At 27.9% G+C, this 14,111-nt stretch overlaps 2 protein-coding genes across 2 annotated transcripts in view; both read left to right on the forward strand.

The window, feature by feature from the left end:
- Positions 1-542: 542 nt before the first annotated feature.
- Positions 543-7,672, forward strand: LOC107457098 (tRNA wybutosine-synthesizing protein 3 homolog). The gene is made up of 8 exons (XM_016075162.4): positions 543-765; positions 2,958-3,124; positions 4,615-4,680; positions 4,828-4,926; positions 5,249-5,320; positions 5,620-5,688; positions 6,527-6,591; positions 7,425-7,672. Exons 2-8 carry the CDS (start codon positions 2,960-2,962, stop codon positions 7,588-7,590), a joined length of 702 nt encoding a protein of 233 aa, XP_015930648.3. The 5' UTR covers positions 543-765; positions 2,958-2,959; the 3' UTR covers positions 7,591-7,672.
- Positions 7,673-13,867: 6,195 nt separating this feature from the next.
- LOC107457100 (ferric reductase 1) overlaps positions 13,868-14,111 on the forward strand; it is a 97,999-nt gene continuing 97,755 nt past the window's right edge. Inside the window, exon 1 of the mRNA XM_016075168.5 lies at positions 13,868-14,046. The gene's annotated coding sequence lies outside the window, so the exon portion shown is untranslated. The remainder of the gene's footprint in view (positions 14,047-14,111) is intronic.

The following is a 14,111-nucleotide window of genomic DNA, read 5'->3' on the forward strand; positions in this document are numbered from 1 at the left end:
TAATGAGTGGGACTTACCAAATAAACCATCCTGCACGTTTTTTTAAAAATTTTTTACATTTGAAAACAGGTCGGAGCAAGCAGCATCCTTGCTGTCTTCGGATCATCCACCGGAATATTTCCAAGACCATCACTAATTGATCATTAGGCAGCTCTAGTGAGACGTAAATAAAGTGCTGAAATTGGTTTCAAGCCTTAAAGTTTTTTTCTTTAAATATCAGTAGTAGTTCATCTACGTCGCACTAGAGCTGCACAATGGGCTATTGGCGACGGTCTGGGAAACAGCCCTGAGGATGATCCGAAGATACGCCATCACAATTTTGATCCTCTGCAGAAGGGATGGCACCCCCGCTTCGGTAGCCCAACGACCTGCATGCGAAGTCAAGCACTTTACGGCAGCATAGTTTAACGAGGACCAATACCGTACACCATCTGTCCCTACGCAGATTGATCCAAGTGGTCACCCACCCGCACACTGACCGCAGCCAGTGATGCTTGACTTCAGTCCACTGCGATCAGTCCACTGCGGGACTTCTTTCGATCAGTCCACTGCGGGACTTCTTTCAATAGCATACCAACCCATTGAGCAGCTTTTGTGCAACGTAATTTAATAATAAAAAAACTTGAAATGCACACTAAAGTAATTATTTTGCAGAAAAGAAGTGCGTAAATTTAAAAATCGTTGAAGACAGAAATAAGTCACAGGAAGCGCACAATTCATTTTGATGAAATGTAAACAAAAACAGTAGAAAATTATTTTACGTAGGTAAGATATTGAAGTTAATGTTCGGAGAGTTTTTTTTTTCTCTATTACTTTTACTGTTTTGATTTCTTTTGCATTGATTATTAAATAAATTTTATTTCATTTTATTTTCCGGAATGATAATATATTTTATCTATCTATTTTATCTTTATAAAAAAGAAATTCAGAAAATGAAAGAAATATTAGATATCTAATCATATCTAATAAATTCTCGACAATATAAGTTACATTTTGATTTTCTATTAGAAAAAATCTTCAAAATCCATAGAAATAACAATAATTATGGTTTTGAATCCATATTTTTTTCATTAAAATTGCTAAAATGAAATTTCAATTCAGTTGCCCACAAGTTTGGCTGAAACAAAGCATAACTTTAAAACAATTATAAATAATTTTTGATATAAAAATTCATGCAATCTAAAAAATCTCATTTCAATTTAAAATGTGATGTTTAAAGATTAAAATTGAACAACGTTCCAAGTAAAAGTTGAAGAATTCAGTTAGTTACGAATTTTTATTTTATTTTATAATCGTCGTTCAACAGCCAACCTAATATTTGTTATGAATTTGAAATTTTTTGCATTTCGATTGAGTCTTGAATATTCCATAACTTGGGGGAGATTCCGTATCGTGATCTGTGGCAGAATAATCGCCAAGTCTTGGCAACTTCCGGGACAAAGGCCCGCGATAAACTAAAAAATATAAAAAACATCACAGAAAAAGACTATATCGAAAGGTATAAATCTTAGCCAACCCCGGGGAAATATCTATAAATGTTTTTTTTTTCAAAATTAAATTGTAAGTTTAAAATCTATTTGGCACCTTGACGATTGTAGTTGGCACGATAGATCATGATACAGAAGTGTCCCTGTAGCCTATATTAATTTGCTGCATCAGGAATTTTTTTTTTTAAAATTTAAATGTAAGTAAAAAGATAAATCCCAAGTTCATACAAACTTACGTTAGTTTCACTTTATGCAGAAATTGTTTAATCTATAGACTAGTACACCAGAAAATGCACGGTTTCTTCTGACTTGTATTTCTTTTTTAACATTTCAGTTACTACTCGCCAATATTTTCTCATCTTCCATTTGCTTTATTCCCATAGCAGCCTTTCAAATATTACATAAGCATATTTTTGGCAATAATAAGCAATTTAAAATCCACATAAAAATATTGCAACACTTTTCCTCAGTTTTTGCTTTAACTTTGACTTTTGTTGTAGAAGTCTGAGGATCTAGTTTTGGGATTAAATTCAAATAAAAAAATTCAACTTTGCAATAAATAGAATTCAAGTTTTAATTCATTTATGAAGTTTTGAGTAGAATATTCTCAAGGAATATTTTGTGTTTTCTTTTTGTATTGAAAACTGTTGACTTCTGAAGCAACAGGTGACTCTTTTAAGAAATTTTTCTCCAATTTTTTTTTTCTCCCCATGTTGAACTTTTATTCCACATTTGAAATTTTCCATGCCTAATTTTTTTGTTCACTATTTAGTTATTTTTAAAGAAAAAATTGAAAATAATTAGTCTTTAGGTCAAAACAAATTATTAGGTTTCATCAAAAATAAGTAAATCATAAATTGCTTTCCCTCCTTTTAAGTGTTCGTAATATTTGACTAACCCCATATTAATTCTCTGATTTCACATATCTAAATCATTATAAATTATATGCATCCTGCAGTGCATTTGTAATTATCAAAATTCTTATTGCAGCATAGTACCTAGATGCAATTCTATTTCTAGGTTTTGCTTTTATTGTGAACTTAATATTCTCTAAAATTTCGTCATTTTTATGTCAATTTTTTGCTGAGATATTCATAACATAATAAAGATTCTTCTACTTTAGTCATGAAGTTAATTTTCTAATATTAAAAATTTTTGCTTTACCAATATTACGAGTACCAATATTACCAATATTACCATTTTATGAGTAAGAATCCCTTACATACTAAAGATCCTCCAATTTTATTTGTTAACTTAATTTTCTAGTATTCTATTATTCAAAATTTTACATTCCCATGACTGTAATTTATTATACAGTTTAAAATATAAAAAAAGTTCTGCTTTACTCGTAAAATTAATTTTCTAATATTAACATTCCCTTGACAATTTATTATTTAGAAACTGAAATACATTAAAGATGTCTGTGTTGCATTAAAATAAAATTAATCATATTGTTTTCCTTATTTTTAGGTATGGCATTTTTAAATCAAAAGAAAATGTATTTGGAAAAAATTGATTTGAGTAGAAAATCTTCAATTGATGAACATATTTTAGAACTGGTTAAATTCATAAATAATTTGGAATCCTATGTCACAACAAGTTCATGTTCTGGAAGAATAATTGTTTTCACTAATTCTGTATGTAGGTTTTTTTCCCTCTCTTTATTGGAAAATGATTTATTTGAACTTGTGTTATTTAGAATATATTGAATCTATGTTATTTAAAATATATTTTATTTTTTTATACTCCTACATCAAATCTAGAGATTATTTGTTATATAAATGTTGTATAAATATAAATGTTTGTATAAATGTTTGTGCTATGCTATGCTTAGAGTTTTAAGATAAGAATTTTTTTTTATTAAGTATAGCTTTTCCTCCATTTGTCCACTGAGTAAAATTGTTCATGATAATTTTTCTAAATGTATTATGTCTCTATTTGTATTACTAATGTATTACTTTGGAAGATCTTCCGACATTCAATTTTACACAGACAAAAGGACACAGGACGTCTCACAGACAAAAGGACAATAAAATAGACCCGAAAGAACGTTCAGAAAAGTTATAAACAGCTCATAAACAAGTCTCCTCTTTTTTTTCTCCTTTTTTTTGAAAAAAAAATTTCACTCATGACTTTTTTTTTTAAAAAAAAAAGAAAAGTGGAGGAAAAAGAAAATTTAGAAAAAGTTTCTGCGAGCTTTGCTGAGTAAAATTATTTTGATCTGCTCGAAAAGCGGCTAGCAGAATTTTCTTTAAGAGTGTTACGTAAAATCTGGGATATTATCGGTATAAGGAATTTTCATGGACCATTGGGAAATTATGCACGAAGCGGGATAATGCACAAACCGGACAACGTAAAACTGGGATTCCACTGTGTATATATATGTGTGTGTATGTATGCATAGATATGTATATATATGGTTTTAAATTTAGAATTAATTAAACGTTGGGTTGAACTGTTGCTTTAAATTTGTTTGCTGATATTTTCTTTTACTTTGGATTAAGTTTACTTTGGTTTTAGTTATTTGTTTATAATTTGAAAATTAAATTCAATAATTATTCTGCAATTAAATTCACTACTTATATACTTGTTATTAACTTTCATACAATTGAATAGATTGATTCTTTTTATTGCTTGAAAAAAATATGGGGATGAACAATGAAATGTTCTTTGCACATTTTAATGTGTTTATTTTCAGAACTTTTACATATACTACATATTTCTACATCTAAACAACATTACTAGTATTTGACTTATATTGTGAAAAATAAAATTCATATTTCAGACCGTTTAATATATAGATTAACCATACCATTACCTATTCATATAACAAAGGGTGAAACAACCACTGTTAACAGCAAGAGTAATTATGTTGACAATATTAGTAATACTGTAAATGAATCTTTATTTAAAAGTGTTATTCGTGTGAGTTTTGTTTTCATACCATTTGTTGGATTAAAGAAGAAGAAAAAAATTAGTATTGTTATGAAATATTAAAAATTCTTAGAAAAGAACTGTTTGTCAAATTATTAAAAGCATTAATAATTTGATTAAATGAAATGAAATTTAATGTAATTTTATATTTTAATATGCCCTAAGCATCTAACATTGAAATTTTTTTTTTCAGGAACAAAAGAAAAAAGGATGTAATTGGCTCTTTGTAAGCCATGGTATTGTTTCAAGTGAGAATATAGTAAGTTAAAAGTTTTATTTATTTTTTAATTTTAAGTGTGCATAAGAAAATTTGTAATTAATAATGGATTAAGCAAATTATTGAAACATTATTTGTGCTAATGAGTATTTTATGTTTTAAAATTTTTATATTCCTTATAACTTTTAGGAAGAAGCTTTAAATTCTCACAGTGGCTCTGCTGTTTTAAAATTTGAACCTTTTGTCATGCACGTTAGATGCTCCTCCATCGAGAGTGCACAGAAACTGGTAATTGTTATCTTAAGTCAAATTCATATACTTTTTTATTTTTGGAGTACAATATTTTTAATTGTTGTGACTATTTTTCTTCAGTTGGGAATGCACAGAAGCTGATAATTGTTGTTTTAAGTTACAGTTATATGTTTATGTATGGCACCTAATATTTTTAATTGTTGTAATTATTTAATTTTTATTTTTATTTATGCCTTTGTAAACTCTGTCATTCTTGATTGTTGAATGAATTCATTAAAATTGTTTCAAATTATTATTTTTCTATTTATATATTTATTCACATTTGCTTCATTTTTAATAATAAATTTTTTTTTTCTAGCACACCTGTAGTCTGGAGTCTGGATTTAGAAATTCAGGACTAACTATGAATAAAAAAGGTGGAATAGTTTTGGTTTGTAATTTAAGCATTATTATTTAAGTTTTTAAATTCTGTTACATTTTTCTTTTGAGGTACTCTATTTATTAAAATCTTTGTTGCATTACAAAACTACAATAGATAAAAATAGAAATTTGATGAATTTATAAATATTATAAAACTATTTATATGTTTTTTTTTAAAGTTACACATTTATTTTCTTTTAAAAAAAACAAGTTATAATTGTCTTTTATCTTACATAAAATGAAACAATGTTTTGTTAAAGAATAAAATTAGTTATTTAAATAGTCATCAAACTTCTTAATTTTTTGCAGGCTATTAGGAATACATTGTCTCTTGAGGTACCTTTATCTTGTGAAGGAAAGTCACTTGTCTCTTCAGAGGTGAGATATTTAATTTTTCTAATTTAAATTTTATTAATTATTATTCTTTAATTATAATAACTACTCAGTATAATAATAATTCATTATTTTAAATTACAAAAATTCTTTAATTATAACATTTTGTTATAAATTATATTGTATACACATTTGAAAATTCTATTTTGCATTCAAAATGTGCTTAACAAGACGCTAACCTTACAGTTGGTTAAACATATCTGAATTTTCCAAAAATTTTTTTATTGTAAAAAAATTTCTAATGTAAAAAAAAAAGCTCTGTTGAAATTTATAATGTAGTTCTTCTATGCACATCCATCTAAATACCTTACTATTTAGCTCATGTTTTAGACCTATAAACATTTCTCAACTTAATGAAGATCTGATGGTCAGGGCCACTAAAATTTGAGTTGGACTATTATAAAATAAATTATCACTGGTTCCTCGAACCAGCAATTGATGTAAATGGATAGAATGTTTTTTTCCCCTTTTGGTCTTTGTTTTTGTTTCATATTTCATTATAATTGTGAACATTACTCATTCTCTATATCATAATTTTTTTGCTTAAATTCGATTCATTTTTTTAAACAAATCAATGAAAATGTATATGGATTAGTAATCGCTTTTAGTTACTGCTTTTTTGGAGCGGTGACTAAATTTTCTTAATTTCACCCCATGGATAAATGTTTTCTTCAAATGGTTCGTATTTTAAGATTCTTAGTTGTAAGCTTTGTGTAAACTCACATCTTGAACATACATAAATTTTAAAAAAAAATGTAAATGAATTTAAATAGCTTTTTGTTCTTACTAGTGAAATTAACTTCAATTTTTTGAATCTGTTTAGTATATCACTCATGTTGTGAGCATATGTAATGAAAAGATGGAAGAAAACTGGCGTCGTACTGAAAAGTAAGACCGAGTCTTGTTTTATAAATATATGTTTCTTCGTTATATGAAAACTAACTCAGCATGTAGTTTATGTCATATTTTGATTATGCATGATTTGAAATTCATGTCATCTTCAGAAAATTAGGTATTGCTTTTTTTGAGAAAAATTAAACCAATCTAAATTAAAAGATTTCAATCTATTTAATGATTGCAATAGAGAAAAAAACGGGATATATTTAAATAATAAAGCAATTGTAGTAGACTGCTTCATTCCTTTATTATCTTTAGTGTTTTAAAATATTCCAACAATGTTTTTCTTTTGCTCTTTGTCAGTTTTTTGAGAGAGGCTTAAAAAATAATAAACTGCAATAATATTAATTAGTGTACATCAAAACCTAGCTAGGAAATCTAAAAGTTAAACAATATTTGATTATTGAAATGCTGGTCTTTGTTGAGCATATCTTCGTATTGAGCAAAAAACACTTTTAATGAAGTAAACTATCTTAATAATTTTGTTCTTCCTCTTCTTATTTTATTCCTCTTTTTCGTATTTACTTTCAAAATGTATAGATTTTTTTACATACAAAGAATTTTTTATACATATATAAGTAAATCATAAATGGAGTGCAAAAAAAAAAAAAAAATCGTTCATGAAAACTGTATTCATTCTTTTTTTTATATATAAGGGTATATGTAATTTATATTTGTGCTGTAATTTATTATTTTTAGCAGCAATAACAATTCTTTCTTTAATTTAAAAAAATCAAGAAATGTATTTAATTGTAATAATGTTCGTTTTTTCTTCATTTGTAAGATATATTTTTCAATAATTTAATCTTAAAAATATATTACAGACTTTTTACCAGCTTAAAGACTTTATCTTGCAAACTAAATGAAAACTGTGCGAATAGTGAGAAAAATTCTTCAATGTTGGAAGAGGACTTTTCAGAGGAAGATCAAAGTTCTAAATACTGTAAAGAAAACAGTTGTAATGCATCTGACGATTTTGTAGTGTCATAGTTTTAAAGTAATCTATTATCAATCAGAGACTATGTATTAAAAATATTTTTAATTTTTTTTATTAAAACTTGAAGCTTTTTAATATCTGTGTTTATTTATTTTTTTGATATGTCATATGAGAACCATGTTAGAAAATAGTTAATGTTCATTTTTCGTGAAATTAAGGTTTTGATTATTTTATGGGCTATAGAAAGAGGAAAGACTAAGGTCACTAAATCTTTAAAAACTGTGTAACACACCCGACTCTCTGTATCGTCTGTCAATTAGTAACAGTAAAGGCTCAGGCGATCACAGGAAAAGAAAAAACCTTTTATTCAACAACGTAGGTCTATATCTAGACAGTAAAAGTTATAAACTGATAAACAGAGGTTATGGTCGGTCATTATACATCAACAGCTATCCAGGATGGAACGATAGTAACAAGTTTAAAAAGTAAGATGTGATAACAAACGTCTTTCTCCCAGGTCTGTTCCATTCTCTAACAGTTCCAGGGGCAGCACTCAATAAACTGAATGATACGTATCGCAGTCGGTCACTCCACCTCAGATACATAGGTGGTAGGAAAGAAATAAAGGATCAAAGCATATTTCAGAGCATTCATTTATTCAAATGCTCACTATTGCGACTGGAAGAGCAGTTTTTCAACTAACATACCTGTTTTCAATGAACGGATGAAAGAAATGGTCAAAAGCTGACCCCTTACAGTTTCCCCTGATGGTCAACTCACAAAAGGGTTTAGATTAGCTTTTTACACTATTTCACCAAATAAGTGAAATTTTAACACACATTGCCAAAATGACAGAAAATTTTCTGAATTTTTTTTTCCTGGTCAACTTATGAGGGTTTTAGAATAGAATTCCATAATACTCCTAGACAAAATTGACTTATTTCAGTGGTCAACATACAAGATAGACAGGTGGTCAAGTTACAAAGGTTTTGCTTCTTTATATTATATAGGAAAAATTCTGTTCTTGATAATTGAGGTCAACTTATGCAGGTGCCCAACTTACAAGGGTTGGTCAACTTGGCAGGTTTCACTGTACGAGTATCAACCATCAGACCGCATTTATCCAATGAACTTATTTACATAAACTTGTTGCCAACAGCTAATTGCTTATCATTATTTATTAAAATACTAACGAAAATAATTATATGCAAATATTTTACTCACAGTTATTGCAGAGAGATATGCTTATTCCTTACTGCTGACGCACATTGCAACTGCACCACCTCCTGACGATCTCCGTGCAATTATTGGAAGTATATAATCCATAATATAAACAAAAAGACCCAATTTCAGATGAGTGATGGCTGTCTCAATAGCTGATTTCAGAATCATCAATTGATGAACGACGCAATTTTTATTTTTTTACTTTGAAATATAATGTTTCAACAGATAAATATTTGTCTCAATGAAATCCTTTTATGGGGAAGGAAATCTTTTGAATGAGTCCATTAAAACCTTTTATCCCTCCAATGAAATCCTTTTATTTGATCCTTTTATGGGGAATAAAATATAATTTTTATTGGATTTAAAAAAGAAATTTTTATAAGTATTTATATTTTAAATGTTTTTTTTTCTCCCTTATTTCAATAGGTTACACTCCTTTTTTTAGTGGCGTTATCACTTTTTATACTTCTGCATGCTAATATTAAATAAAATATAAAAATACAGAAAACAGCTATAGTTCTGTTACTTGCTATAGATATCCTTACTTACAGAATGTATTTTATATTTCAAGAAAAATGTAAAATTAAATTAATGAAGATGGTCTTTGAAAATAATTTTCGTAGTAACTCTTGATTCTTTTTTCAAGCAACAAATTCTTTCATAATATTTTAAAATTACGTAATTAAATATATTTTTTAGAGTTCAATTACACATTTTATATTGATTTTGAATTACCAGTTATGCTATAGAGTTTCTCTACTGTAGGACTTCAACTCTCTAACATCCATTTATTCTGCACACCTTTGACTATTATCAGACTTATGTGAGATGCGTTTGTTTGCTACCCTATTCTACTCATATAACACATTTTGGTGCATAATTCATAAATCATGTAAATACTAAATGATTAATTATTTGTATTTGAATTGTGATTTAGAATTTGTAAATAGTTTGAATTCTGATTCATAATGAAGCACTGAGGAGAAATAGTTAGACCATACAATTTGCTTTTGATAATTAGTCAATTACATTTTTTTCTCACTTAAATATGAATGCGAATTTTTTTACGCTGATTCCGAAAATCCACAGTCAGGTTGTATATTCTTAAATTGCCCGAAAATTGTTACACAATTACATTTAAATATTTTTTATTGCTAAAGCACATGTGAAATGTTATGGAAAATTTATAAAAAGTATCTTTCTAGTAATAAAAAAAATTTTATTTTAAGTTTTAAGCAAATAATTAAAATAATAAAATGTATTTATATTTGATAATTTTTTAATCGAATTAAGGACCCTTAAAGGTAAAAAATTATGTTAAAACATGTTTAGTTATTTATACCGATAATGCTCATATACTGAAAGTGCTACCAGATTATATGTATTTTTAGATTCTTTTTCAGAAATGAAATTTTTAAAGAATTTATAATTTTTTTTTATTGTAAATTTAAGCGGAAATTTATTTCGAAAATTGGCCACTCATTATTGAGGAAAATTGCGATTCACAGGTTTGATTGCTAGGGGAAACAGGAAAGTGCTTTTAGTCACATTTCAATTTCTCTCAGCTTCTCTGGTCATTAAACAGATTTTGTCATGTCTTTTAGGCATGATGTCTTAATAGAATTTTTTTTCTTGCTTAAAATTTAATTGGGTGTTGGGGTAAGGATTTATATGCACCTTTTTAATAATTCACCATGTTTTAATAAGTTTTTTTTTTCTTGCTTAAATTTTATTAGGTATCTCCAATGTATAGATTTTTACTTCATTTTTGAAGAAGATTCTAAAATATATTTTAAGGATGGTGATTATGGATCACCCTGTATGTGAACAAAATCTAATATGCATTTTGAAAAATTCCCCATTAATATATATTTATAGAATGTTTATAATAATCCTTATTGAAGTTGAGGACAGACAGTATACACAGTTAGGCAGTAGACAGTATACACAATTTAAATTTTAAGATAGGATAAAACAAAAACGCTATCAGAATCTGGCAAATCACAGTTTAGGAAAGTGAGTACACAGAAAATCAAAAACCTGTTTGATCGAAGGTTGAAACTTGAAGGTATTTTTAATGATAGTCTTTCAACTCCTCTCTATTTCCTCCTGCTATCAAAAAGGTTTTGGTGTTTCCGTTTCATAAACTTACCTTCCTTAACTGTGATTGATCATATCTTTATAAAGTTTTTGTTGTGTCTTTGTTTGAATAGAATTTTTCTTAACCATGATATGTTTACTTTTTTGTCATCTCTTTTGATAAGGATATTAAAAATATAATTTAAGGGTTGCCTATACGGAATACCCTGTATTTCATCAAGTGATGATGATATAATGCTCCTTTTGAACCGAAAAAATTTATTTCTTCATAAGCAAAATAATTTTTAAGAAATTTTCGGTTTATCAAATTTTATTTTATTTATTTATTTATTTTATTGAAGTCCATTAAACAAATATACCAAAATAAATAATCCCCGCTATTTCTGCTTCTCAGCTTATAAATGCGAAAAATAGTAATTTTTTTATTTTAAAGCTCTTTCCTCCTGTGCAGATTTTATTAAGATTTTTATTTTAAGAAAAACTTTTATTTTACAGGGCAGTCTCTAAATTGTTTGTGCCGTCGCTGATTTTACTTATACTTTAAGTTACTTTTACCTTCCGACCAAATAATTTTGAAGAAAAAAATATGGCAGTATTACATTTGCTCTATTCTCCAATTCTGTATTACAACTAAAAACTTTGTTAATGTTTATTATTTTTAGTTTTTATTTTTATCTCAAAAATGTAATCGTGAGAAACTCAAATCACACTACGAACTACTATATTCGTTACATTAATTAAAAAAATACAGCAACAGCTGCACATCGGTTTTTCCTATTTTCAGAATGAACAACAGAGCTTCCCGGATGCAAATCATGATTAATACGCGCCCAGGAGCTATTAACGTAATCCTTTGATGACTACATCACGGTATTCGTTAGTGATAAAATAATTGTCTTATTGGATATTGATCTTGTAAGCAAATGTTCATTATTTATTTTATTAATTTTTACTTTGAGGCAAAATATATGAGAGAAGTGGAAAATGATTTATGGTCAATTGAAATACTTCGTTTTTATTTTTAGATGTACTGTTAATGAAATAGAAACAGAATACTTTTCGTTTTTTTTTTAAATTTAATTCTTGAAAAACATTTGTTACATTCACTAATTTCATTCTGAAACAATATTTGATAGCCATTTGACGCAGAATTTTTATTAAACATGTTTTTCATTTTTTCTTTGTTCTCATTATTTTGTATTAATTTGGGCCAAAACAAGTGAAAAATATATTTAGCATTTTAATAATTTGTGATTATGAACTACAACATGAAGCATCGGTGACTTTTTCTGCGTTAAAGGTAAAATCTTCCAAACACGGGTCACTTCCATGAAATTTTCAAAATTTTTACTTATTTGCTGTTAATTCGATCTAAGAAAAACACTTATTCATCATTGAAATTTCTGTAATTTTCTAAATCAATTATTGATACATTTTTGAATCTGAATTTTAAAAAAAAAGGAAGTACTTTTTTTTCGGTTTTTATATTTTAGTATTAATGTATTTCCGATAATCAGAGTAGTATTTTTTGTAACTATTAGACTGTTTTTTATAATTAAAAAAATGCCAAAATATAATTTTTCTGGTAATTAGAGCATTAGAAAAATATATAAAAGAGACACTGGTGTCCCATGTGCATCAAAGGTTTAATGATTTCAATTTTTTCATAGTATAATAATCATTATACCTATTGATTTATTAGATAGCATATCAGACTCGAATTTTTATTCTATAAAAATAATAATAGCTATCAATATTAAAGGGTATCCAACATTTTTATTAGCTCGCTTTTGTGTCCGTGACGATAGTCTTGCAATCGTAATTTCGACCTTTTTTCTGACTAGTTAGAGCATTCAAATCTCTATTGGAGCTCTATGTAATGCAAATATTGTTTTTTGACTGCTACAAGTTGTATTTTCTAGATATTATTGCTGAAGAGAATTTATAGTCAATAAAAATTCCGCCCACTTTCTTAATAGCTTGAAGTATTCAGTATTGATTGGAGCACTAAGGGGGATGATATTATATATTAAATTTTGCTTGTAACAGTCAAGAAACAATATCTCCAAATGCAATTTGTGATCAATCGAATTTTTGCCCACTCTCTGACTAGCTATAGTGCTTAATTTTTCTAAAGCTCTGTGTCTGATGAAAATACAAGTTCAATTTTTTCCCCTATGTGCTGTAAGCAAAATTTATCTCCCTTTTATCGTCAATTGAAGTTTATATCACACCTAAATTAACTAATAATTACACTTTTTCTAACTAATAATTACACCTTCGTATTAAACTTCGCTCTCGCCGCTAATCCTCCCTCCCGTCTGCTGTAAGTGATGTTTCATAGTTTTTCCTTTAGGGAGTGAACAAAATAGAATTTTTTCTCTTTAATAAATCCGCTTGGAAAACGTTTTTAAATTTAGAAGCAATTTCGGCAATAACTTCCCCGAAAAGTGTCGGGGCACTACTAGGTCATAACTCAAATCAAGCTAATTGTACACAATTTTCGATTTCTAGTCCCAATATTAAATTCGAACTACACTTTAACATGTCTGTAACCTAAAGAAAGTGCCTAAGCGAAACATATATAATATTTAAAAATGTTAACTCTTTTCTATCGCAGATAATGCGCGAACGAAAGGCGCATGCATAATAACGGGAAAAAATTACAATTTGTTTCAGAACCTTTTTTTTTTTTTTTTTAATTTATTAGAAATTTTCTTTTTATACGCAATGAAGGAGGAAAAATTGAAAAGCATTAAATAGAAGAGTAAAAAAATTGAGAAGGCCTGGGTCTCCTTTGACCTCTATATATCATCTGCCACTGTTTGGTCTAAGAGCTTAGTGGCGTTTATAGATATTTGCAAAGTAGTTTTTTTTTTCTTCAAAAAAAGTCGGATTACAGTTGACAATACTTAGTATACTTCAAGTAAACATTGGCACATGGTAAAAACTGACAGGTTTGGTCGTAAATGACGTTGCAATCAGAGCAGTCACGTGTTTCAAATTGACCTACTAAGACCCGCCTGAAAGAGGGAAGGCGGTTATTTTCTCACACGCGATATCTACTCGCGTGTACCAGTTAAGGGCGAGCAAGACAAGGCCAACATTAAAAGAAAAGAAAAAATTATGACAGATTAAGTCTGGAGAAAATCTTTTTTAAATAAGGTGTTTGCAGAGTATTAAAGGTAAGCTGACGTTTTTATGCTCTTAGTTTGGCTAAAATGCGTTGTTTTTCTCGCTGTTTTTTCAA

The sequence above is a fragment of the Parasteatoda tepidariorum genome, chromosome 8 (assembly GCF_982258835.1).
Source record: "Parasteatoda tepidariorum strain Cologne lab strain chromosome 8, Ptep-v5.0, whole genome shotgun sequence".
In the NCBI taxonomy this organism is placed as follows: domain Eukaryota; kingdom Metazoa; phylum Arthropoda; class Arachnida; order Araneae; family Theridiidae; genus Parasteatoda; species Parasteatoda tepidariorum.

Coding starts and splice junctions, on each gene's coding strand:
- LOC107457098 (XM_016075162.4), top strand. CDS start 2,960: ATGGCATTTTTAAATCAAAAGAAAATGTATTTGGAAAAAATTGATTTG. Junction 5,689..6,526: donor AGTCACTTGTCTCTTCAGAG/GTGAGATATTTA, acceptor GAATCTGTTTAG/TATATCACTCATGTTGTGAG. Junction 6,592..7,424: donor AACTGGCGTCGTACTGAAAA/GTAAGACCGAGT, acceptor AATATATTACAG/ACTTTTTACCAGCTTAAAGA.